The sequence below is a fragment of the Pipistrellus hanaki genome, assembly GCF_964339955.1.
Source record: "Pipistrellus hanaki genome assembly, chromosome: 5".
Taxonomy (NCBI): Eukaryota; Metazoa; Chordata; class Mammalia; order Chiroptera; family Vespertilionidae; genus Pipistrellus; species Pipistrellus hanaki.
The window spans coordinates 76,103,992-76,129,137 of record NC_140507.1 but is presented as its reverse complement, the minus strand read 5'-3'; the positions used below and the strand labels follow the sequence as shown (position 1 = coordinate 76,129,137).

Sequence of the window (25,146 nt, the reverse complement as noted above, 5' to 3'; positions counted from 1 at the left end):
TAAAATATATTTAAAAAAAAAAAAAGTGCTGAGATCTCACACTAATCCCTGAGGTCCTGCCCAGAAGTCCCTCGTTGTTCTCCTGAAATGTTGCCTTGAAATCCCACCTTAGTGAGTTCTGAGAGGAAGGGAGAGAGAGAGATAGAAACATCAATGATGAGACAGAATCATTGATCGGCTGCCTCCTGCACGCCCCCCACAGGGGACCCAGCCCCCAACACAGGCATGTGCCCTGACCAGGAACTGAACCATAACCTCCTGGTTCATGGGTTGACACTCAACCACTGAGTCACACCAGCCAGGCTCTCATTACCTTTCTCTCTAGGAACAGAACACCTTCCCCTTTGTTTTGTTTTTTGTGTTTGTTTTTTAATATATTTTATTGATTTTTTTTACAGAGAGAAAGGGAGAGGGACAGAGAGTTAGAAACATCGATGAGAGAGAAACACCGACCAGCTGCCTCTTGCACACCCTCCACTGGGGATGTGCCCGCAACCAAGGTACATGCCTTGACCGGAATCGAACCTGGGACCCTTCAGTCCGCAGACCAATGCTCTACCACTGAGCCAAACCGGTTTCGGCTCCCCTTTGTTACTAAACCAAAGGAGTTTGGTCACCTGCTGGCATCAAAAGCAAACATGAGTTCGCAGCCAAGAAGTAAAGGTTTATTGAGGGAATGGTGCTACACCTGGAGCTTGTGTGCTAAGATCTGGCTCCTCTGATAGAGCCTCCCTTCCTCCAACTGATGGACGGACCTAAACTCCACCTGCAGCCGGACATTCCTGAGCACTGAACCGCCAATCAGCAACTGCCAAGTACCCTAAGCCCCCCATTCCTAAGTCCCTAGGTCCCTAATCATATGCCTTACATGAAACCACCAATCAGCGTGTGCTGAGTGCCCTGAGCCCCGTCCCCTCTCTTCCCTCCATTTAAAAGGTGCCTGAACCCCATCCCTTGCTATCTTTCTCCTCTGGAAGCAGCCAGGAGGGGTACTCTTCTCTTCAATAAAGCCTGTGTCCTGGCATCCCGGTCTCCGGCCCTTTCTGTTTCATCTTTCATCCTCGATGGCTTCTTGGGACGGGTGACATAGGGGACTATTGATGGTGGGCTAGGGTAAGGAAGGGGCAGCGGATCCTTGCATCTGGTCCTGATGTCAGCCGCGGCTCCGTTCTGTCTGGTTTGGCAAGGATTGGGTGGGTGGGATCGCTTCATTTTCTTGGGTCCGGAGCTGAAATACAACTGAGGCCTAGAGGTTAGCTTCCTCTGTGGTCACTAGACCTGAGGCTTTGTTCCTAAGATTATGTGCTGCCGACCAGAACCTCATTGTCCTGAAGGCTTAGTGATTAAGGGAGTGGACCAGCGAGGGTCAGAGGCGAAAGAGTCAGGGTGTGGGATGAGGCCAATTTGATCACAAGGGAAGAAAGGAGAAAAAACATATTAAAGAAAGGAAGTTACCTAAGTTTAGCAGGAAGGTGGTTTCTCAGCCCCCCTTCATCTCTCCCCCCTCCACCCCACTCTTACCGAGAACAGAGGAAGAAGATTATGTTCTAATTTCCTGTGTGAACTCATTTGGGAGCCAGACTGTACCTGAGGCACACCCAGTGGGAGATCCATTAGTGCCCTCCGCCTCCCTGGACCCAAGCTGGGTCCCCCACTCTGGACCTCCGGGACCACCGGACATCCCTCCTGCCCTTCCCCAGGCCTGGGCAAGGTGCCGCCCCTGGACTTCTGCAATCTTCACGCTGTGACTGCTCTTCCTGGGTGGCCCCGCCTGCTCCCCTCTGCCCTGCCCGGTGCCCCAGTAAGGCGCTGTCCTCCATAGCTGGCCACCATGGTGCCTTTGGGGCCTCTGCCCAGGACCTGCTGGACTCCGCTCATCTCTCTGCTTCTGGTCTGCTGCCTACCGCCTCCAGGTGAGGCCATTCAACGTGGGGAGGGCTAGAATTGGGGGCTGGTAGAGAATGGGGGACCGGAGAAAGCAAAACTCACCACATCCTGCTGCAAATACCGTATTTTTCGGACCATAAGACGCACTTTTTTCCCCCCCAGAAGTGGGGGGGAAAAGTCCCTGTGTCTTATGGTCCAAATATAGCCTACACATATACTGTAAAAAAAAAGTTTTTTTACTTGCCCGGCTCTTTGTGGTCTCTGTGTGCTTGCCCGGCTCTAAAATGGTTCTAAATGCTGCTGTTTACTTTACAGGGTTGATTACATGTGTTTATGACTGTGATGTTGGGTTTTAATGCACATAAAATATTTTAGGACACTATTTGTTTCAGAATCTTTTTTTCTTCATTTCCCTTCTCTAAAAACTGGTGCGTCTTATGGTCCGGTGCGTCTTATGGTCTGAAAAATACGGTACTTTCTTAAACTCAGATCTGACTGGGCTCACCACTGTCCTGGGGAGAAAGTGGTGGGACCTTCACTCAGCCAGTGCTTCCTGAGGCCCAGTCCCTGCATGTGATTGTGATTTGTCCTCCCTGCCCAACCCTCTTCTTTCTCTCTTTCTCTCTCTCTCTCCCTCTCTCTCTCTCTCTCTCTCTCTCTCTCTCTCTCTCTCTCTCTCTCCCCCTCCCTGTTTCTGTCTCTCTCAGCTCCATCTGTACCTTTTTAAAAAAATATATATTTTATTGATTTTTTTACAGAGAGGAAGGGAGAGAGATAGAGAGCTAGAAATGACGACAGAGAAACATCGACCAGCTGCCTCTTGCACACCCCCTACTGGGGATGTGCCCGCAACCAATGTACATACCCTTGACCAGAATCGAACCTGGGACCCTTCAGCCCGCAGTCCGACGCTCTACCACTGAGCAAAACCAGCTTCGGCTCCATCTGTACCTTTGCCTTCTGCCTACACTCTTCCTTCTGCCAGGATCACGCTTCCCTTCCACTTGGCTAGCTCCTACTTACCCTTTGAAACTCTCCGTACTTGTCTCGTCCAGAAAGCTTCCCTGATTCTCTTCCTCCTGCAGGCTCCTTCCTGTAGGCCTCCCCTGGCCTCCTGAGCTCTCCTGTCTCTGATCCATCACCTGTCTTCCCCACTGAACTGGAGGCGCCATGAAGGCAAAGTCCGTATCTCAGGATGGATGGTAGGGCCTCAAGATGCATAGGCTGGGGGGCCCTGGATCAACCACCGGAGTCTCCCTGTTCCCACAGGTGCCCAGGGGGAGTTCCAGCTTCGGATGGTGCCCCGGAACCCGGTGGTGCCTGCTGGAGGGTCCCTTCTGGTAAACTGCAGTACAGATTGCCCCCAACATGAACTCATCAGCCTGGAGACATCCCTATTTAAGGAAGAAGTGGGCACAGGCCTGGGCTGGAAGGCCTTCCGGGTCAATGTGACCAGTGACAGTAAGATCTTCTGCTCCGCCATCTGCAACGGCTCGCAGATGTCAGACTCCTCTGACATCACAGTGTACGGTGAGTACATGTGGCGGAAGGTGGGACTGGCCCCGGCAGTGGTGGGGAGCAGCCCGGAGTTTGCAGGAATGGACCAGCACTCGGACCCAGAGTTTGGACCCGGACGTGTGTGTGTGTGTGTGTGTGTGTGTGTGTGTGTGAAAGAGACAGAGACAGAGATGCATCTCAACCACATGACAGGGCAGCAGTGTAAAATCAATTCATTTGGGTCTCAGCAAGCATTTAAAAATGATAATACACATCTTTTATTTATTATATATATATAAATATTTTAAAATATATTTTATTGATTTTTCACAGAGAGGAAGGGAGAGGGATAGAGAGCTAGAAACATCGATGAGAGAGATACATCGACCAGCTGCCTCCTGCACTCCCCTTAACGGGGATGTGCCTGCAACCAATGTACATGCCCTTGACCAGAATCGAACCCGGGACCTTTCAGTCCGCAGACCGACGCTCTACCACTGAGCCAAACCGGTTTTGGCTATTATTTATATTTTTATGGCAGGTAATAAATTAATGGGGTTCCAAAATAAAAAAATATAAAAATGTATAAATTTCAAATCTCCATTTACCTAGCACTGCTGGCAGTGACCACTGTGTTAAGTGTCTATACCCACTTTAGCCTTCATTCAATCCTTTTAAAAATATATATTTTATTGATTTTTTTACAGAGAGGATGGGAGAGGGATTGTAAGTTAGATTCATCCATCAGCTGCCTCCTGTACACCCCCTACTGGGGATGTGCCAGCAACCAAGGTACATGCCCTTGACCGGAATCGAACCTGGGACCTTTCAGTCCGCAGGCCGATGCTCTGTCCACTGAGCCAAATCTTTTCAATCCTTTCAAAGATTCCAGGGTGAGGGGTAGGGGGAGCTAAGGAAACAGGTTCAGTGGGGCGGAGTCACTTGCAGGGGTCACGGCCCTTGAGCGGCAAAACTGGCAGTCTGGCTCCCAAGAGTTATTAACAGGTGAAGTCTTCCTTTGAATCCCCTTGGTACTGGTTTCTTGTGGATCCTCCCAAGAGATTCTCTGAATTTATTTATTTGTTTATTTATTTAGAAAAGTTTCTTGCCCTACCCAGTTGTTCAGTGGTTAGAGCGCCAGCCTGTGGACTGAAGATGTCAGGTTCAATTCCAGTCAAGGGCATGTACCTTGGCTGCAAACTGGGTCCTGGCCAATCAGGGTGTGTGCGGGAGGCAACCAATTGATGTCTCTCTCTCACATTGATGTTTCTCTCTCCCTGTTCTCCCCATCCCTTCCATTGTCTCTAAAAATCGATAGAGAGCCAGCCAGCATGGCTCAGTGGTTGGGTGTGGACCCATGAAACTGGAAGTCCCAGTTCTATTTCCGGTCAGGGCATGTGACCTGGTTGTGGACTTGTTCCCTAGTAGGGGGACATGCAGGAAGCAGCAGATGGGTGTTTCTATCTGTCCCTCTCCCTTTCTCTCTCTGAAATCAATAAAAACGTATTTTTTAAAAAGGCATACAACAGACTAGATCACTCATGGTGCCTACTGCTTTGTGAAGCCTTCATGGATAAGTAGAGTAACCGTGTGTATGCTCTTGTGTGGGTGCCAGTGTGTATACATATTTGTGTACCTACATGTGTGTCCATGAGCATAGTATGTTATTGTCTATGTTTGTGGGAGTGTACATGTGTGTGTGTGCCTGTGTCTGTCTGTATCTCTCTCTGTGTATCTCCATGATTGTATCTATATCTCCATGTGTGACTTTGTGTTATTGTGTGTGGGGGCAAGTGTGTTTGTTTCAATATCTGTGTGTCTGTTTCAATATGTGTCTACATTTATGCTTGTATCCACATATATTTCTATGTAATATGTACATCTGCATGTGTCTACCTACCTGATTGTATCTGTGTGCCTGTGAGGTGCCTCTGGCCAGTGCTGTGTGGGAGCTGGTCGTTCCTGGCTCCTGAGGTCTGACTGTGCTCATCTCTTCCCAGCTCTACCTCACACTTGGTAGCCTGATACCCGCCATGGTGGGAGTGCTTACACCACGGAAACTGGCAAATACTTGTCCAGCTCTCCCACCCACCCCCGAGAGCCCAAGCATACCCAGAATTCACCAGCATAACACTACCCCTGACCAGTGGTGCTGAGATTAAGGTGGAGGCCCCTTGTCAGGTATTCTAAAATGGGAGTAAGATGTTAACTTTTTCACAGCAGCCAGTCCACGGGCCTCTGACAGCTTGAGATCCAAACTCGGGCTGTCAAAGGTGAGCATGAGTTGCTTCCCAAGGAGGTTAAGGATATGGTTTGTGCCCGAGAGAGGCCCTGCAGCTGCGTCTGGGAGAGGACCCAGCCTAGAGGGGTCCGGTCCCCGTGATTGTGCCAGAGCACCCTGAGAGGCTGCCCCGGGCAAGTAGACTGGGAGAGTCTTGAGCACCGGGGGCTGACTGGGAAGGGTTGGACCAAGCTCTTAGAGGCCAAGGCCAGAGTCCAGGCCAGAAGCTGGGAGGAGGGCCAGGGGAATCCCTAGATGTGACATCAAAGAGGCGGGTGGACACACGGGTCTAAAGTTTGGGAGACCCACATTCTGACCCGGGCTCTGCCCCTTCCTGGATGTGCCTCTCTGGGCTTGTTTCTCCATCTGTAAAAAGAATATAATAGAGAATGTTTTTCTCAGTTGCAATGTCAATGAAGGGGGATGCCTGGATGACATTCGCAAAAACTCAGGAAAGCTCTAGGTAAATAGGAACTTTTATAATTACTGTTAACGTCACAAGTGGTCATAGGCGTTAGTACCCTTTTCCTTTTTTAAATTTTTAAATTTTTTTTGCTTTTGTCATATTTTTATTTTATTTTTTATTAAATTATTATCTATGTACATATTTTAACATTGCCCCCCCATACATGCCCTCCCTCCCCAGAGTTTTGTGTCCATTGGTTGTACTTATATGCATGTATACAAGTCCTTCGGTTGATCTCTTATCTCCCCTCTCCCTTTTTTTTTTAAAAAAAACTTCATCCCGAGGATATTTCCCGCCCCCCCCCCCCATTGGTTTTAAGAGTAAAAGGGAAGGAGGAGGGAGGGAGAGAGAGAGAAAAGAAAAAAACATCAATGTGAGAGAGACACATTGACTGGTTGCCTCCCGCACACTCTTGAACTTGCAGAGCTTGCAATGAAGGTAGGTGCCCATGACTGGGGATCAACTGGAGACCCTTCAGTCACTAAGCAAAACATGCCAGGGCGCTTTTTTTTTTTTTTTTTTTTTTTTTTTTTTTTACTGTGAGGTTCTTGTAAAAAGCAAATCTTTTCTTTCACTGCCTGACAAAACAGAAAATAATAATCTTGATGCTATTGACAATAGCAAGCACTTCCACTAGCACATTTCTAAGCCCTCTAGGTAATCACCTCCAAGTTCACAGTTCTGCACTGGGCCACCCTCGGGTCCTCTCCCCGCCCTGGGGAGGGGGATGCAAGGCTGATTGGTAAGCTCTGTTCTCCCCTCCCTCTACCCCCACCCGCAGAGTTCCCGGAGCGTGTGGAGCTGGCACCCTTGTCCCCCTGGAACCCTGTGGGCAAAAACTTCACCTTGCGCTGCAGGGTGGCAGGCGGGGCACCCCGGACCAACCTCTTCGTGTTGCTGCTCCGTGGGGAGGAGGTGCTGAGCCAGCGGCTGGCGGTTGGAGAACCTGCGGAAGTCACCACCACGGTGCTAGCCAGCAGAAACGACCATGGTGCCAATTTCTCTTGCCGCTGGGAACTGGACCTGCGGCCCCAAGGGCTGGGGCTGTTCCAGAACAGCTCAGTCCCCAGGCAGCTCCGAGCCTTCGGTGAGGAAAGGGACTGCAGATTGTGGGTGACGAGCTGAGCCAAAGCAGAGGTGTCCTGGGCCTGCGGTTCTTGAGAATGGGGTGGCCTGGACCTCAAGGGTTTCTGGGAAGGCCTGCCTGTGGCCATTGGATGGTTGGCCTCAAAAATTCCCATGGTGGCAGGAATTTTTGAGATAGATTGTGTCCTAGGAAGGGAGTAATCCAGGCTACAGGGCATCCTGGGAAAGAACCCTGGTTGGGGGGTTTGAGTGTGTCACAGGGAAAGGGGTGTCCACAGCTGTGTGAGACCTCCAGCTCACTCCCACTCTTCTCCCCAGTCCTGCCAGGGACGCCTCCGCATCTCTCCGTTCCCAGGTTCTTGGAGGTGGGAACATCCCAGGCCGTGACCTGCATCCTGGACGGGCTGTTTCCTGCCTCAGAGGCCCAGGTCCAACTGGCGCTGGGGGACCAGATGCTGAATGCCACAGTCGTGAGCCACGGTGACACGCTGAAGGCCACAGCCACAGTCACGGCGAGCGCGGAGCTGGAGGGGGCTCAGGAGATTGTCTGCAATGTGACCCTGGGGGGCGAGAGCCAGGAGACTCGGGAGAACTTGACCATCTATAGTAAGAGGGGGCGGGTCAAACTGCTGCAGAGGTGAGGGCGAGGGGGTGAGCTTCATTAGCCCAAAGGGCGAGCCAGGAAGGCGGGGCCTGAGCCGCCAAAGTGGGAGGAGTTGCCGCGTGGGCGGGGCCTGGGTCTTCAATAACAATAAGGTCTGAGTGCCCCGACTTGGGTGGGGCCACAGAGGAGCTAAAAGGCGAGGTCTGCATACCCTGAGGGGGGAAATTCGAGTGGAGGGCTGGGCTTAGTGGATGTGAGGGAGTGGGTAGCAAACTCCAAGGCAATGCTACTCCTGCAGGCTTCTGGGGGCCCGTCATGGACGTGAGTGGGACCATCAGGAACATGAGCCAGCCCACCGTCCATCAGGGGACCACAGTGAATGTGACTTGCGCTGCCGGAGCCCGAGTCCAGGTCACGTTGGACGGAGTTCCCGCTGCAGCCCCGGGGCAGCTCGCCCTGCTCCAGCTAAACGCCACCGAGAGGGACGACGGACGCAGCTTCTTCTGCAGCGCCGCCCTCGAGGTGGACGGGGTGGTCCTGCTCAGGAACAGGAGCGCCCAGCTGCACGTACTGTGTGAGTAGGTCACTCTGGCCTTTAACTCCTTGCTCTCCTGATTTGGAGACTTGACTCTCCCTTCCCCCATTGTACCTTGGGTTTGTCTGACCATTTGGCGGTCCCGCAGATGGTCCCAAGATTGACCCAGCCAAATGTCCTCAGCACTTGATGTGGAAAGAGAAAACGATCCAAATCCTTCGGTGCCAAGCCCAGGGCAACCCAGATCCCCAGCTACAGTGTTTGCACGAAGACTCCAGGGCCCAGGTCCCCATCGGGATCCCATTCCGTGTCAGGCTAAACTATAGTGGTACCTACAACTGCCGGGCGGCCAGCTCACAGGGCGAACACACTTTCGTTGTGGTGATGAATGTTCAAGGTGAGCTGAGGCGGGTCTGGGGGTCTAAATGGGCAAGCCTAGGAGGGGCAGGGGTACGAGTATTTACTCCTTGTTTCTCTGCACAGAGCGGAACCCCCTCACCATTACCATCATCTTGGCGGTGTTGACCACCCTGGGCTTCGTGGCTGCCATCCCGGCCTCAATTTATGTCTTCGGGGTGCACAAGCGTAGAGACATCTACCATGTGAATCAGGGAATCGCCGGGATTCCCCTCACACCTAAAAGGCCTGAGGGGGAGCCATCATCTTGAGCCTCCAGCCATGGGGGAATGGGCCAAAGTCGACAGGGGTTTGGCTTTATCATCAGGTGCTGCAACAATAAAGATATCAAAATCCGGAGTCTGTGGCTTTTTGAATATATATATGTGTGTGTGTGTATATATATATATATATATATATATATATATATATATAAAACTTATTTTTTTTAATTTTTTTTACTGATTTCAGAGAGGAAGGGAGAGAAATAGAAACATCAAGATGAGCAAGAATCATTGATTGGCTGCCTCCTGCATGCCCCCCCTACTGGGGATCGAGCCTGAAGCCCGGGCATGTACCCTGACCGGGAATCGAACTGTAACCTCCTGGTTCATAGGTCCATGCTCAACCACTGAGCCACACCAGCCGGGCCGGTGTCTAAGGCTGGATTCCACCTGCGCTAAGGGGATCTCCCACCACCGCTGAGCGTGTATTGGGTGACGTCGCAGGGGTGGAAAGGGGGGGAGGCTGTGCGCCCAGATGGGGCGTGAACTCTGGGAGGCGGGCTGCGCTCTAGCCAATGGGCTGAGAGGTTTGAAGAGAAGGGGCGGGGCTTCCTTCGGCCAATAGGCAGACGCTCTATGCCGCTTCGCCCCGGCTCGCTAGTCCCAGAAGGCGCCGGGTTTCCCAAGATGGCGGCCGACGTGTCCGTTACTCACCGGCCCCCGCTGAGCCCGGAGCCTGGGGCCGAGGCTGAAGCTGACGATGCCCCAGAGCGCCGGTCGCCCGAAGAAGAACTGCAGCCGCTAGATCCAGAGGAGATCAGGAAACGCTTGGAACACACCGAGCGCCAGTTCCGTAACCGCCGCAAGATACTGATCCGGGGCCTCCCGGGGGACGTGACCAACCAGGTATGGGGGGGCGGTGTGGAAGCGTGGCGGGAAATACCACCGTGCGCGTGCGCGGGGGGAACCAGGCAACAGCGACGCTCGCGTGCCCAGGTGTGAGGGGCTTGGGCGGGAGAGTCCCAACGCAGGATCCGTGAGGGTTTGGGAGGGGCCAAGGGCGGATTTGGGCGGGGGGGCGGGGGGGCGGCGATGGAGGGAGAAACCAACTTTGGACCGAGGGAGGATGTTGTTAAGGGCCACCACAGGCTTGGAAGAGAACTAGTGATTGAAGCGGGCAGGCAGCTTTGGCCAAGTTGGGGGATTGTGAATGGGCAACCAGACTGGGACTGCGGGAGTAGAGACGCCAGTTGCTCCCTGCTCTGATTGCGTTTATCCTCATTCCCCTCTACCATGCAGTGGCGAGACCTCACAGCCAGAAAAGTTCAGGGTTGGCTAGAGCACGGTTTATTAACTCCTCTTAGAGAGAGATCGGAAGTTGTAGCAGCTCCTGAGATCTTTCTTCTCACAAAGCCCCAGAATTTCCTTGGAAAAAGGGGGTCTCCTGCTCCCAGCCCACGGACCTTCAAGAAAGGAGGGGCCAGTGTTCTGGCCAGGGGTGCTCTTCTCTTGGGGCCTCCCGGCGCAGGGCTTCCCATTGCTCTTTGGACCCAAGGAGATTGCATGTGGTATGCCCTGCCCTGTGGTGGTGGGACGGGCACGCTCTTCCTGTTGCTCAGAATTCCTCCTTTCTGGGCCACCAACACATCAGCCACTGGCTCACCGTCGCTGTAGGTGGGCACATGGCTGGTAGGGCCACCAAAGTGTTGGGAGGGCGTGACCTGGGGACAGTCCTGGGGCAAGCACCACTAAGCATGGTCTGGTTTATTTCTAGAGTCAGCCTTCCTCCTAGCACCTGCCATCTCTTAGCTGGGAACACACTGTCTCTCCTGCAGGGCGCACAGTGTAGCTGGCACAAGTAGGCCGTAGAGCCTCGCCCCCGAAGCTGGCTTGCAAGAAGGCGGCGGTGTCAGCAGGAGGGAATTGGGAAGCACAGGAAGCCACCCAGTGTGGGCTTCACGTATACAGGGTCCGCAGACAGGTGCCTCTGGGTGGCATTCCTGCTGCCGTCTTGACCTTCACCCCATCTGCAAAATGGGTTTGTTAATACCTAATTTGTAATGTTTTTGAAAAGAGTCAGGCTTCCAATTGAGAGTCAGTCGTGTTAAACCAGCGGTTGCCAACCTTTTGGACCTCAGACCACCAGTGGTCCCCGGACCACCGTTTGGCGACCACTGGGTTAAACAACTCCCCTGAGGGCATAAGGCAGAGCTGGGTCCTGAACTCGGACGCACCCGACTCTCTTAAGAGTATTTTGTGTGGGTTAAGAACATGGGAGCTGCAATTAGACTTTGAATCCCGGCTCTGCCAGGTGTGGCCTCAATGGCTTTGGGCAAGTAACTGCTCTGAGTTCAGTTTCCTCCTTCGTTAAATGGGGACTGGAATTGACCGGCTTTTGTAGCTGTTCCATGTGAAGGTTCACTGGGTTGCTTCCTTCAGCCCCTGGTGACTCCCCGTCCTTTGGCTTCTGTCTTCGCAGGAAGTGCACGACCTGCTCAGCGACTATGAGCTCAAGTACTGCTTCGTGGACAGATACAAAGGGACAGGTTTGTGGGGCTGTGGGGCGGGCTTGCGGCAAGGGTGACAGTCCCTGGAGCTGGGCGCTTTCTGGCCTGGCATCTCCTCTCCTGAGTTTTGGGCTCCACATCCCCTAGGCCAGCACAAGACAGGCTGTTACCCAATCTTTTCTGGGAGCTCATTGATACTCCTGTTCTTCCTCCGGCTGCTCGGCCAGAAACCTGAGCTTCGGGCTTCCCTACTTCCCACACCATACCCCCAGCCACAGTCACCTAGGCCTGTCTGGTCTTTTCCAAGACCTCCAGAACGATTGGTGCCCCTCCTTCTCTGTCAAAATGGCAGTCTCCCTCTGCTCTCTCCATGACTTCACACTCCTACTTGTCCTCTCCCAGGGCGCCAGGATCTATCACATTTGATCAGTTGATTGCAAATCTGATCAAGCATAATTCTAGCCCTCCGGTGGGCTCAGTGGCTGAGCACTGACCCATGAACCACGAGTTAAATTCCTGGTCAGGGCACATGTCCGGGTTGCTAACCAGTAGGGGGTGTGCAGGAGGCAGCAGTTCAATGATTCTCTCTCATTACTGATGTTTCTATTTCTCTCTCCTCTCTCTGAAACGAATTTTAAAAATCAAACATATAAAAACAAAACAAAAAAACCTAACCCTAACCTGGTTGTTTTTCTCTCCTCAAAACCTGTCTGAGCCTCCTCTTGACACCATCTTGCAAGGATGTGCCCCAGCCTTGCCACCTCCTTGTTCCCTCTGCCACTGTTCTTGGCTGTCCCCTCGTCTGTCCAGGTGGAGGCAGGCAGCTCCTCCAGAGCCTGAGTGCCGCTCCCCCTCACTCTGGGCTGTTACTGCTGGCTCGCTCACCTGCCTCCTGCACTGAGTGGTCATCTCCATGGAAACAGGGACCAGTCTTGTTAGCCTTGCACCCCCCACCTAGTGGGAGCCCCTCAGTGGGTATCTGTGTCCTCCCTCTAGGCCTTGTGCTTGCAATCTGTAACTTGGGTGAGAAGCAGGTGAGGACGGGGACCCTGGAGACCTACCTGAAGGGCAGGGGTAGTGGTTAAGATCTTGGGTCCTGGAGACAAATAGACCTGGGTTCAAGCCCTGGTCTGTCCTCACTTGGAGGCCATAGGTAAGTGATTCACCCTTCCTGAGCCTCAGTTTCCTTACCAACAAATTGGGTATGACCTGCTTGGGTTAGCCACAGGTAAAACATATTAAAATAGCTAAAAAGGCTGTAAGTATTATATCTGGCACCCAGTAGATACTTAGTAAACACTGGCAAGGGCAACAAGTCAGAATTGTTTACTAAGTACCTCTTATGTGTATATGCCAGGTATTGAGGTTCCAGAGGTTAAGTGACTCTCATTAATAGTGTTTTTCAATAAATGTTTATTGGGCGCCTGTGTATGCTGGGACACAGGACACAGCTGTGAACCAAACAGCGGCGGTCTAGTCTGGGGGAGGAGGTCATTCACACAACTGCAGGCGTGAAGGTGAAGTGGTCATAGGACTAGAGGCTACTGGATGCTGTGGGAGCCCAGAGCTGTGATCTGCAACAGGAGCAGTCAGGGGAGGCTTCCTGGGGGAAGTGATGTTTGCAATCAGATTGAAGGGTGGATCAGGATTAACCAGGTGAAGAAGGGGAGGTCAGTGTTCCAGGGAAGTGCAGCTGCAAAGGCCTGAGCGGGCATGTGCCTAGCATAGTCCAGGAAGTAGCGGCAAGAGATGGGAGAGGAGGTTAGTAAAGCCACGGGGTCGGCCACATAGGCTTTCTTGTCCCCTGCAGTGAGAAGCCCCTGATAATCATTTTGAAAAGCTAGCTATTGGCTGGCCAGAAAACCAGGAGTGGCAGCAGGACTAAGGCTTAGGCCAGGGCTCAGACATGAGAAGTAGAGAGATGTTGGCCTAGAAAGGTGGTGAGGACGGGGTGAGAATGGGGCTGTGGAGCCTGTCTGCTTGGGTTCAAGTCCAGGCTCCTCCACCCTATTAAGGGTGCCGCTGCTCTGCACTTATTTCCTTGCTGGCACAATGGTGGTTATGAGGAATAAGTTACATCCATTTAACAGATGGGGAAACTGAGACCCCCACAGCCACTTAGGCTGGAGTTGAAACCAGGCTCTAGTGACCACATGCTTGACCACTACTCTCTGTGTCATCCAAGTTACTCACCTATTCCTTTTGTGTCACCTAGCCAGGTGCACAGTATATAAGAGGACAGGTGAGCTCATGAGTAGGTTGAGAACAGGGCTAGGGGGTGAGGGCAGAAAGCAGGCCTCCTGGGGGTAGAAGACACCTGCACGAGTTGCTCAAAGCTAGCCGTTATCTAGTCCACTGGGGCCTGAGGTGTCTTAGTTGGTCAGTATTCTGAGATCACACAAGCAGTGGTTCTCAACCTTATAATGCCGTGACCCTTTAATACAGTTCCTCCTGTTGTGGTGACCCCCAGCCATAAAATGATTTTCGTTGCTACTTCATAACTAATTTTGCTACTGTTAATGAATCATAATGTAAATGTCTGTGTTTTCCGATGGTCTTAGGCTCTGTCGCGACCCACAGGCTGAGAACCGCTAGCAGGGTCGCCTAAGACCATCGGAAAACACAGACATTTACATTATGATTCATTAACAGTAGCAAAATTAGTTATGAAGTAGCAACGAAAATCATTTTATGGCTGGGGGTCACCACAACAGGAGGAACTGTATTTTTTTTTTTAATATATTTTATTGATTTTCCAGAGAAGAAGGGAGAGAGATAGAGGGCTAGAAACATGGATGAGAGAGAAACATCAACCAGCTGCCTCCTGCACACCCCCTACTGGGGATGTGCCCGCAACCAATGTACATGCCCTTGACCGGAATCGAACCTGTGACCCTTCAGTCTGCAGGCCGACGCTCTATCCACTGAGCCAAACAGGTTTCAGCAGGAGGAACTGTATTAAAGGGTCACGGCATTAGAAAGGTTGAGAACCATGCTGAAACTGGTCTGGCTCAGTGGATAGAGCGTCGGCCTGCGGACTGAAAGGTCCCAGGTTCGATTCCGGTCAAGGGCATGTACATTGGTTGTGGGCACATCCCCAGTAGGGGGTGAGCAGGAGGCAGCTGGTCGATGCTTCTCATTGACGTTTCTAGCTCTCTATCCCTCTCCCTTCCTCTCTGTGGAAAATCAATAAAAACATATTTATAAATACATAGGTTGAGAACCACTGGTTTAGAGAGAAGTAAGGGCGAGCAGCCATGGGGCAGAGGGGCAGGCCCTCCAGGACCCCACTGATCCGCTCCCCCTCCTGCTGCAGCCTTTGTGACCCTGCTGAACGGGGAGCAGGCCGAGGCCGCCATCAGCACCTTCCACCAGAGCAGCCTGCGGGAGCGCGAGCTGTCTGTGCAGCTGCAGCCCACTGATGCCTTGCTCTGCGTGGCCAACCTGCCCCCCAGCCTCACCCAGCAGCAGTTCGAGGAGCTGGTGCGGCCCTTTGGCAGCCTGGAGCGCTGCTTCCTGGTCTATAGCGAGCGCACTGGCCATTCCAAGGGCTATGGCTTCGCCGAGTACATGAAGAAGGACTCGGCTGCCCGTGCCAAATCGGACCTGCTGGGCAAGCCGCTGGGCACGCGCACCCTCTACGTGCACTGGACGGATGCAGGACAGCTGACCCCCGCCCTGCTCCACTCCCGCTGCCTCTGTGTTGACCGCCTGCCCCCTGGCTTCAGTGACGTGGACGCCCTGCGTCAGGCTCTGTCGGCTGTCCATACACCAACCTTCTGCCAGGTGAGCTTGCGCCTGGCGTGGGAGCCTGGGGAGCAGTTGCCAGGCCTGGAGCACCTGGGAGGGGTCCTTTGGGTTCACCTGCCCTCCCCAACCTCCTGGATCCCTTTTCAGTGAAGTGTTGACGTTGCCATTTTGAATGGGGTCTCGTTAGGCCATTTGGTGCTCAGATAGAAGCCAAGTGACCGGGGTTCAAATCCCTGCACTCCCCCTAGTGCCTGGTTTAACCTCGCTGGCCTCTCCCCATGTGAAGTGCAGGTGAGGCTGCCTTTGTGAAAGCTGGGCCAAAGCTTGTTCACCCTCATTCACTTTCACTCCTGCACTCGTTCGCTATCTCTTGAACGCCTACTGGGTCCCAGGCCCAGCACTGAGGAGACTGCTCGGGAGGAGCCCACAGTCTGTTTAGCTTGAGGTCAGAAAATGGATTGACCAGACTCATTCTGAGATTCAGTGTTCACACATTGGTTAACAAAAAGATCCTTGGTTCATCCAAGTCACATTTGTCAGGGCCTGTGACAAGCACAGTGGGGTGAGAATAGGCCAGGCCAGATGGTCTTGCCCTCCTCCCCCTATCCCCCAAGGCAGACGTTCCTTTAGCACTCACTGGATTCTGAGCACGTTATTGCAGTCCCTTTATCCGTAAGCAGTATAATCCCCATTTTCAGGTGGGGACACTGAGGCACAGAAGGGTCAAGTCACATGCCCCAGGTTATGCAGCCAGGACATGGTAGGAGGAGGATTGGAACACTGCAGCCTGACTCCAGAGCCCCAGGCAGCCTAGAGGAAGCTGATACCGGAGTCAGACCCCAGCTCTGTGGCGTTAGGTGGGGCCCGCTCCTCCTGGATGAGTGGATTCTAGGACCTGGGGATTGGGACATCTGTAAGAACTCCTCTCCTTGCTCTCTCAGCATTCATTCATGCTCCTGCACCTCCTGTGTGTTAGGTCCTGGGTGGGGCTCAGGACATAGATGAATTCGTTCAAGGGCCACTTCCTCATGTGGAGGTTGAGGTTGGCAAGAACTATAAGTTTTCTCTTTGAGCCTCATTTTCCCCATCTGGTTGCCCTTTAACCCTCTGAGTCTCTATTCATCTGTGATTGTGAGATGTGTATCCCGGCCTTGGTATGGGGCCAGGCCAGAGATGGGCTCTTCTGGATCCATTCATTGCTGTGCCTACATTGGTTTGGTTTTTCCATTCATTCTGTCTTGGGCATCTTTCTGTGTTCAGACATGAGAGTTTTCTCATTCCCTTTGCAGCGGTGCCATATTCCATTTTATGGACTCTGTACCATTCCCTACTGGTGGACATTGGTTGGTCCCAAACCACACTACGTCAGTCAGAACCCAGAGAAATGATATTAGCTCTTGGGACAGCCATCGCCATGCTGAGGTGGCCAGTCCTATTAAGGGTATCAGCTTTGCCTTGCTTGATCCCAGCTCCAGCAATATGGCCTGGGCAAGGGACTGCCACTCTCAGAGCCTCAGTTTTCTCATCTGCAAAGTGGGCATGCTGACAGTGCCTGCATCTGGACACAGTGAAGAGCCCAGCTCTCACCCAGTATCTGCTTTCTCTGGCATAGTCCCCACCCACAATTCCAGCGCCCGAAATACCGGGAAAACCAAGAGGTCTGCAGCAGAGAGCTACTGTGGGGCTGTCCATCGCCTTTCTCTTTGTGTCTTGATGCAGAGCTATTTGCATTTGATTTTCAGGGTGCCCTGGACCCTACTGGAGTGACTGATATGTAATATATAATATAATGTGGTATTCTCCCTTTCTGATTTCCTAAAAATTCTCAGTCTGGGAACACATCTGGCCCAAGGGCCTGGAGGAGGAGCTGAAAGCCTAAAGTACCAAATGGCTGCAGTCAAGGGGGGTGGACAGGTCTCCCTCGTCCACCGTGATGACACCTCTGTTCCCTGTGACTCACTGGCTGTTCCCTTTCACCACCAGCCCGAGCTCAGAGGCCACCTGCTTTGCCCCCAGGCTGTGTGCCTTCCCAGCCCTGGTGCAGTGTCCTTGGCCTGAGGCTCCTGATTTGGTGGTGCTCCAAAGCCACCCACCTGCCTCTCTTCCAGCCAGCCCCTCCTCCCGCCCTGCGACCTTGCTTCCTATGCTCGGGAATCTCAAAGTCCCAAAGTGACACTGGCATGAAGCCCAAGGAAGTTGATCCCTATGAGACGGGTCCCAGCGTCGTCCTCCCACCAGCTGTGCGACTTTGAGCATACTGACTTCTCTGAGCCTCAGTTGTTCCCTCTGAAAAATGGGTAGGATGCAGCTTCTCCCAGCCATGGGGAAGATTCAATGAGCTAATGAGGAACAGGGCCCAGAACAGTGCCAGGCCCAAAAACCTACCCTATCTGGCGGCGTGGGGGTCTCTCTTAATAGGGATCCATGCCTGGTCACAGTTGTCACTCTATGTGAGAGTGGTCACTGTCCCCCTGGCACTCATCTTCACCCCCCCACCCCCCACCAGCTGGCGTACGGCCAGGATGGGCAGCTGAAGGGCTTCGCTGTGCTGGAGTATGAGACTGCCGAGATGGCTGAAGAGGTGCAGCAGGAGGCAGACGGCCTGGCCCTGGGGGGCAGCCACCTGCGCATTTCCTTCTGTGCCCCAGGGCCCCCTGGCCGCAGCATGCTGGCTGCGCTCATCGCTGCCCAGGCCACGGTGAGTGTGTGCCCAGGGAGGGGAACTGGGAAACCGGGGGGGCCGGGCTCTCCTCCCCTGAGAAACCAGGGCTCTTGGCGGTCGCCACTCAGGTTCTGGGGGCGATACGGAAGGATGAGGCCTCACCTCTGTGGCCTGGCAGGGCTCTGAACCACCATCCTTTTCTCTCCTCAGGCCCTCAATCGGGGCAAAGGGCTCCTGCCTGAACCCAATATCCTGCAGCTGCTCAACAACCTGGGGCCTTCCGCCTCCCTCCAGCTGCTGCTCAATCCCCTGCTTCACAGCAACTCAGGAGGCAAACAGGGTAAGGCATGTCAGGTGAACAGTGGGTAGGGCACTGTGGGGACCGGTCCCCAGCCTCTCAGAGCCAGACACCTCCCAGGGATTGTTCCCGTCTGAGCTCCCTGTGACAAGAGCCCCGTGTGCAGGAGCTGGGTTAAGAACAGAGGTCGCCTGCATGCAGTCCTAGGTGGGAGCATTGCAGCCTGCAGTGAGGCGATGGGAAAGGGGCCATCCTCTCCCAGGGCACTCTCCCTTCCCAGGCCCTTCCTTTGGGCTGTTCACTTGCTCTCTCATGGCTTCAGGCGCAGGGCTGCCTCTGAATTGCAGAGGGGGGCTTCCATCCAGGGATCACCGCCCATTTCCCTGGTCTCCCTCCAGGTCTCCTGGGTGCCCCCCCAGCCATGCCACTGCTCAATGGGCCTGCCCTGTCCACGGCGCTGCTGCAGCTGGCCCTGCAAACCCAGGGTCAGAAGGTAACGGGTGTGGGCCCCAGGGTCCCTCCTCACTCACACGTGCTGCCCCAGCCTTTTCCCTTTCAGTTTCAAACACTACTCATACCTGGGGCCGTCTCCGGGGTTGAGGGCCATCTGGCTGTGTCCCTGGTGCCTTATGGGGCCTGACCTGTCACAGGTGCTCAGGACTCAGTTTGGGGAAGAAGACCTGGCCCCACCAGGGAGTAGAATGGCCTTTCACCCCTACTCCCTCACGCAGAAACACAAAAACAGACACGTACACACAAATATACACACCGTACCACTTCAGTGCACACAGGGAGACACATATACACACAAAAATAGACACACAGAGACCACACCTTAGAGCACGCGCACACACCGCACATAGATGGACGCAGACAAATAGAACACACATGTACTACCCTGTCTGGTTTGATTCACTGGGGCCGTGTCAGTGGCAGGAGTATGTCCGGTGATAGCTGGCAGTGTGAAGTTGTGGGCTTGGACTTTGGTGTGCCTAAGACTGACTGAATCCATGTGTAGTGAAGAATGACTCCTTCAGTGATCAAAGAGGCTGGGTGTGGGGTGGTGGGTGCCTAAGGATTGTCACGGTGTGTGTGTGATACTAACGCTGAGGTGGTAGGCCCTGACTACTGAGTGTTTGGTCCATATTCCTGGCTCTCAGGTGGGTCTTGGCATCAGGAGGTCCTTGGGGACCACTAACTGGCCAAATGGATGATGGCCAGGGTGTCACAGACATTGGGGGGCCCGTGAACGCGTGAGCTAGAATCTGGGTGTGCTGGGCATTGAGACCCTTGGCAATAGCTGTCTGCTGCTAAGGCCACACTGCCCCCATCACCAGCTGATTGCGCTCTGTCCCCAGAAGCCCGGGATCCTGGGAGACTCTCCCTTGGGCAACCTGCAGGCTGGTGCGCAGTCGGCCAACCACCTCCTTGGGGAGCTGTCTGCAGGTAACAGACCCTCCCCTTGTCATCTCGCTGGGCCCATCCTGCTTCCCCTTTCCTTACTGGGCGGTACATTTCCAGTTGGCCTTGGGCAAGTGCCCTAACCTTTCTGGGTCTCAGTGTCTGTCAGCTGGGCGCCCACCTTATGGGAGAACCCTGGAGCATTCTGGGAGTTGATGTACTCAGAGGGCTTGCTCAGTGCCCAGCACACAGGTGTTCCTTGGCAGTTCACCCTGGTCCAGGAAAATGCGTTAGGACCCTGGAAGGAAGGGCCCGTATGTTTGGGCCACTGACATTCTTCTCTCTGTAGGAGGGGGCCTGCCCCCAGAGCTGCCACCCCGGCGAGGGAAGCCACCACCCCTGCTCCCGCCACTGCTTGGTCCTTCCGGAGGGGACCGGGAACCCATGGGCCTGGGTCCCCCAGCAGCCCAGCTCACTACACCCCCTGCCCCCGTGGGCCTCCTAGGCTCTGGCCTCAGAGGCCTACAGAAAGAGAGCGGGCCTCTGCCAACACCGCCCGGGGTAAGGTCCTGTCCTGCTCCCAGCACCGTTCCAGTCTCCTGCCCTGCGACGTTTCCCATCAGGAACCCTCTCGAATCCAGCCCTCTCGCCACAGGTCTCACTGTTGGGGGAGCCCCCCAAGGACTTCCGGATCCCCCTGAACCCTTACCTGAACCTACACAGCCTGCTCCCTGCCAGCAATCTGGCGAGTAAGGAGGCCCGGGGCTGGGGAGGCGCCGGGAGAAGCCACCGCCCAGCTGAGGGCCCCCTGCATAACCCCCCAGTCCCCAGAGGTGGAGGTGGTGGAGGCGGCGGCAGCAGCAAAGCCTTCCAGCTCAAGTCCCGCCTGCTCAGCCCCCTCCCCAGCACGCGCCTGCCCCCCGAACCAGGGCTTCCTGACAGCTATGGCTTCGACTACCCTCCGGTGAGTATCTTTGTGCCCTGTTGTCAGCCCTCCTGAGGGCTGGCTCTTGTGGCCCTTTGTCCCCTGGAGCAAGTCATTCTCCAAACCAGTATTTCTCTAGGACTGACACTGCCAGGCCGAGCACTGTGACAGCGGGGAACATGCCAGACACAGTCCTTGCCCTTCAGTCCTGTCTGTTTCTGCACATCGGGCATTGCTTCCGTCTGTCTGTCTCTCCCAAGAGGCTGTAGGCTGTCCTTCTGCATCCCTTAGAGATAGGACTCCGCTTCCTGTCTCTGCCCTCCTCTCGCCTCTCCCCTCTGAGGTTCCGGTCTCTGTCCCTGGGGAACTGTTCTTTCTGTGGCCCCAGCGGCTTCCAGGTCAGAGGTTGCAGACTGGCCACTTGTGGGCCACCTGTGTTATGTGTGACCCACACTGTAATATAGAAAAATTAGTGGCCTGGTGCATGGATTCGTGCACATTGAAAGGAAATTTATTAGGAGAAATATTTTAACCCTTTGCACTCCGCTGTCCCCTCTCAGGGGACATCGGAATTCTAGCATATCACTCGGATGTCCAGGGGACATTGCAGTTTATTAGTGATTATGGGGAATTGAGTTAATTCAACGCACGTTTCACAAAGTAGCGTCCAGTAGCTGGTAGCCAATGTCCAGAATGGTTCAGAGTAGCTGGTAGCCAATGTCCAGAATGGTTCGGAGTGCAAAGGGTTAATATTGCTATTTGCCCTTTCTCTATAAAATAGAAGTGTCAGAGATGAAAGAAAATTAGTAAAATATATATGAAAACAATATATAAATTAATAAATAAACAATAACAACATGACATAACAACAGCAAAGGCATGACATAAAAACAACAAAAACATGATATAAAAACAAAAACACTACAAATAAAACCTAAAACAATATAAAAACAATGACTGATAAATGGATTAAACTTACTCTAATATCTCCCTGTATACCACATTAAGAGTAAAAACACTTTCAGAGTGCTCGACTAATGTCCCTTGGGTTGAAGTATTTACAACTTTAATGTCACACATTCTTGGAACTTGAAAGAAAGCAACATATAACTGACCATGTCAGAAAAACAGCTTCAGGTAGGAATGTTCCTACTTTTAACTATAGATTGGTGCCAACGAGTGCTTTATATGTATTGCACATGTGCAAGTCAACATTTTAAAAAAATATATATTTGGTTTTTTTTTTTACAGAGAGGAAGGGAGAGGAATAGAGTTAGAAACATCAATGAGAGAGAAACATTGAACAGCTGCCTCCTGCACGCCTCCTACTGGGGATGTGCCCACAACCAGGGTACATGCCCTTGACTGGAATCGAATCTGGGACCCTTGAGTCCGCAGGCCGATGCTCTATCCACTGAGCCAAACCAGTTAGGGCCGTGGTCGGCAAACTGCAGCTCAAGAGCCACATGCAGCTCTTTGGCCCCTTGAGTGTGGCTCTTCCACAAAATACCACGGCCTGGGCGAGTCTATTTTGAAGAAGTGGCGTTAGAAGAAGTTTAAGTTTAAAAATTTGGCTCTCAAAAGAAATTTCAGTCGTTGTACTGTTGATTTTTGGCTCTGTTGATAATGAGTTTGCCGACCACTGGGTTAGGGCAACATTTATTTTTAAATTGCCAGTGCACAGTTTATCAGATGGTTGGAAGGATTTATGGCCGGTCACTTAGCCTTTTATATATAAAAGAATAACAATTGATAGTGAAATCTATTTTAATAAAAACTGAAATAGACACCGATACCAACATATAAAAACTGCAAGCATTCACACAACTCTAATGCCCAGCTTGCCTTGAAAACTCCACACACCTGGCTCCAGTGGGGCCACCTGACTTCACAGCAGTCATCTCTGGGTCTTAGGTGGAGCCAGCCCTGGGACAGCACATTCCGTCCCACTGCCCCACTCTACAGGCTGAGTTTCCCCTCAAACTGCCCTAATGACATATGTGCTGGAGAATTCAGCTAAGAGTGAGGTTGGTGCAGACCCCAACTCAACACACTTTCTCCCACTTTCATTCAGGACATGGGACCGAGGCGGCCCTTCTCCCACCCACGGGAGCCAGCCCTCGGGCCTCACGGACCCAGCCGGCACAGAGTAAGCTGCCCTGTGAATCCCGCCGTCCAGGTGTATCAGTTAGCTTTGCTGCACGAGCAGTCCCACCACATGTGGCTTAGAACAGCTAACGTTATTTCACACCCGTCTGTGGGGTGGCGGTTGGGTGGCTCTCTACACTCACCTTGCAGCTCAGCTGAGGCTTAACAGTGTACGGGCCTTAGTCATAGACCTGGTGGTCAATATGGTGGGAAATGGGCCTTGTCTAGGGGCCTCAGCTGGTGAGCTCCACGTGGATCTCGCCGGCCAGCCGGCCAGCCTGTGCACGTGGTGGTGATCCCAGGATTCCCTAGAGGCAGAAGGGAAGGCAGGCACTTCTGCTTGTGGCCAAAGTCCAGAGTCATCTAGGAGTGGTCTGCAAAAGTGGGTGGATACTGCAGTAGTCTGCCTCACTCAGCCTTCCCCCTCTCTGCAGATGTCCCCTCCACCCAGTGGCTTCAGCGAACGGAGTGGTGGAGGAGGCGGGGGATCCTTCTCTCACTTTTATTCGGGCTCGCCCACTTCCTACTTCACCAGCGGCCTGCAGGCTGGCCTCAAGCAAAGCCACCTTAACAAGGTGAGAAGCCGCCCCCAGCCGAGCACAGGTTCCCAGGGACAACCAGGATGCCAGGGGTCTCTGAGCCTCGGTGCCTAGTAATGGCTAGGGTGGTGGCAGGGATCCGTTTTGCTTAGAGCCAAGGCGAATTAGAACAGCCCTCCTGCACCTGTGTGTGTAGCACCTGGTGCTGCCCAGCCTTCTGAGCCTCCACTTAGTTTCCCAGAAGCCAGGGGTTGGGTGGTATTAGCCCCAGTTGATGGATGAAAACACTGAAGCTCAGAGTCAGGGCTAATTTGTCGTCATCCCCACCCCCACCCACCAGTCATGGCTAGTAAGCAGCGGAGGCATGATTTGAACCGGAAGTCCTGACCTTTGCTCTGGGGGATTTTTTTATCCCATCTCCCATTTCTGCCAGGCGGTTGGTTCCTCTCCACTGGGCTCCGGAGAAGGGCTCCTGGGCCTGGGCCCTGGGCCCAATGGCCATAGCCACCTACTGAAGGTACGGGCAAGGGTTGAGGGCACACACAGCGGGGATGACGACCCCCAGGTGGCCCCTGACTCGCTACCCCCTCTCCTCTGTTTCTAGACACCGCTGGGTGGCCAGAAACGCAGCTTTGCCCACCTGCTGCCCTCACCAGAGCCCAGCCCAGAAGGCAGCTATGTGGGACAGCACTCCCAAGGCCTTGGTGGCCATTATGCAGATTCGTACCTGAAGCGCAAGAGGATTTTCTAAGGGGCTAGTGCCAGAGATGCTCCAGGGCCTGCACCAAATCGCTTTTGGGTTTTCTGGTGTTTTGTGTTTTTGTTTGTTTTTTCCTTTCAGTAATAGAAAATCTCTGAAAGACTTTGCTGACCAACCAGCTGGAGCCCAAGGAGTGTGGGAGAGTTTGGGGGCTACTCCGCATCTCTGGTCTGCTCCTAGCACGGAAACCCTTCAGCCTTAAGAGCGCGAGCAGGCTGGGCCCTTTCTGCCCGCCCTGTTCCCCGGCATCGGCGCTCGGGGAGCCTGCTCCTGCTCGTCGCTCCTGTATCTTGGCCTTTCGAGTGCCTTGGAGGTTTCCCTGACCTCCCGTGAGGATCAGAGACTATCCCCCTTTTTTAACTTTGACAATTGACTTTCATTTCCTTTTCTAATTTTTATTATTTTTTTAAATAATCCAGAACGACCCCCAGGTCTTATACCTGCAAGTTTCAACATGTCTGTGCCTCCCTCCATTCCACACTCGTCAGTTTGAAACGGCTCAGCTCTTTTCTCTTTCTCCCATGTCTGTTGCAGGTATGGTGGCCTTCTGCCCCTGCCTGCCCAGTCTGGCCTGTACTCCAGCTCTGGGTGCCCTGCTCCCTGCCACAGTCCCCTTGCCTTCTGATGCCTTAAAGCAGGGCCCCAAACCCCACTGGCCAGAGCCTTTCAGACGTCAAGCTCTGGAAGCTTGACTCAGGACCAAACAGCTCTGGCCTGGGGATTGGATCCCTCTACCCAGGGTCCCACCCTGGGGACAGTAGAAGGCCAAAGCCTTGGCCTTAGCAAACCAACTCCACCATTCCTCTGCCCAAGCCCAGCTGCAGCGACAGGCTTTCTCTGCCCACTGCAACCAGTCCCCCTGCTCTGTCTATGGGAGTGCGACACTGTGCACCTCACTGACCCTCTGCTGACTCCCCCACGTTGAAGATGAGCTTCACCTCCATCCCTGGCCAGGTCACTTGGAGCTGGCCTCCCCTTGGACCATTGCTGGAATCACACAACTCCATGCAGATCAACTCTGCCCCTGCCCACCAGCAGGACCTGTTGGCCTGAAGTGACCCTGGGCCCCGCCCCTGGCCAACTAGGCCACAGCTTCCTTCTTACTCTGGGGGTCCCCCTCCTCTCACAAAGACATTTGCTCAATTAAAGTTTGTAAGTAAATGGTTTTAAAGAAAGCAGA

General features: G+C 53.5%; 3 protein-coding genes across 6 annotated transcripts in view; all 3 read left to right on the top strand.

Moving 5' to 3' along the window:
* TYK2 (tyrosine kinase 2) overlaps positions 1-25,146 on the top strand; it is a 122,378-nt gene that overhangs the window by 28,612 nt on the left and 68,620 nt on the right. The gene's annotated exons all lie outside the window — the stretch shown is intronic.
* On the top strand, positions 1,457-9,106 carry ICAM3 (intercellular adhesion molecule 3). Its single transcript, XM_084885703.1, has 7 exons — positions 1,457-1,913; positions 3,157-3,417; positions 6,913-7,218; positions 7,536-7,823; positions 8,120-8,395; positions 8,505-8,753; positions 8,840-9,106. The coding sequence occupies exons 1-7, from the start codon at positions 1,832-1,834 to the stop codon at positions 9,022-9,024; spliced, it is 1,647 nt and encodes a 548-aa protein (XP_084741829.1). The 5' UTR covers positions 1,457-1,831; the 3' UTR covers positions 9,025-9,106.
* Positions 9,617-25,141, top strand: RAVER1 (ribonucleoprotein, PTB binding 1). 4 transcript variants are annotated; one of them, XM_084885690.1, is made up of 13 exons: positions 9,617-9,882; positions 11,456-11,522; positions 14,800-15,269; positions 17,740-17,931; positions 18,106-18,235; positions 18,592-18,686; positions 19,555-19,639; positions 19,944-20,155; positions 20,250-20,558; positions 22,594-22,668; positions 23,102-23,242; positions 23,640-23,723; positions 23,811-25,141. In XM_084885690.1, exons 1-13 carry the CDS (start codon positions 9,664-9,666, stop codon positions 23,955-23,957), a joined length of 2,226 nt encoding a protein of 741 aa, XP_084741816.1. In that variant the 5' UTR covers positions 9,617-9,663; the 3' UTR covers positions 23,958-25,141. The 4 variants fall into 4 exon arrangements, with proteins under 4 accessions (XP_084741816.1, XP_084741818.1, XP_084741817.1 ...); XM_084885689.1 differs by having other exon boundaries at positions 9,618-9,882; positions 19,552-19,639; XM_084885692.1 differs by lacking the exon at positions 23,640-23,723 and having other exon boundaries at positions 19,552-19,639; positions 24,048-25,141.

Coding starts and splice junctions, on each gene's coding strand:
- ICAM3 (XM_084885703.1), top strand. CDS start 1,832: ATGGTGCCTTTGGGGCCTCTGCCCAGGACCTGCTGGACTCCGCTCATC. Junction 7,219..7,535: donor CAGGCAGCTCCGAGCCTTCG/GTGAGGAAAGGG, acceptor TCTTCTCCCCAG/TCCTGCCAGGGACGCCTCCG. Junction 8,754..8,839: donor TGTGGTGATGAATGTTCAAG/GTGAGCTGAGGC, acceptor TTCTCTGCACAG/AGCGGAACCCCCTCACCATT.
- RAVER1 (XM_084885689.1), top strand. CDS start 9,664: ATGGCGGCCGACGTGTCCGTTACTCACCGGCCCCCGCTGAGCCCGGAG. Junction 19,640..19,943: donor CCTTGGGGAGCTGTCTGCAG/GTAACAGACCCT, acceptor TTCTCTCTGTAG/GAGGGGGCCTGCCCCCAGAG. Junction 23,243..23,639: donor AGCAAAGCCACCTTAACAAG/GTGAGAAGCCGC, acceptor CATTTCTGCCAG/GCGGTTGGTTCCTCTCCACT.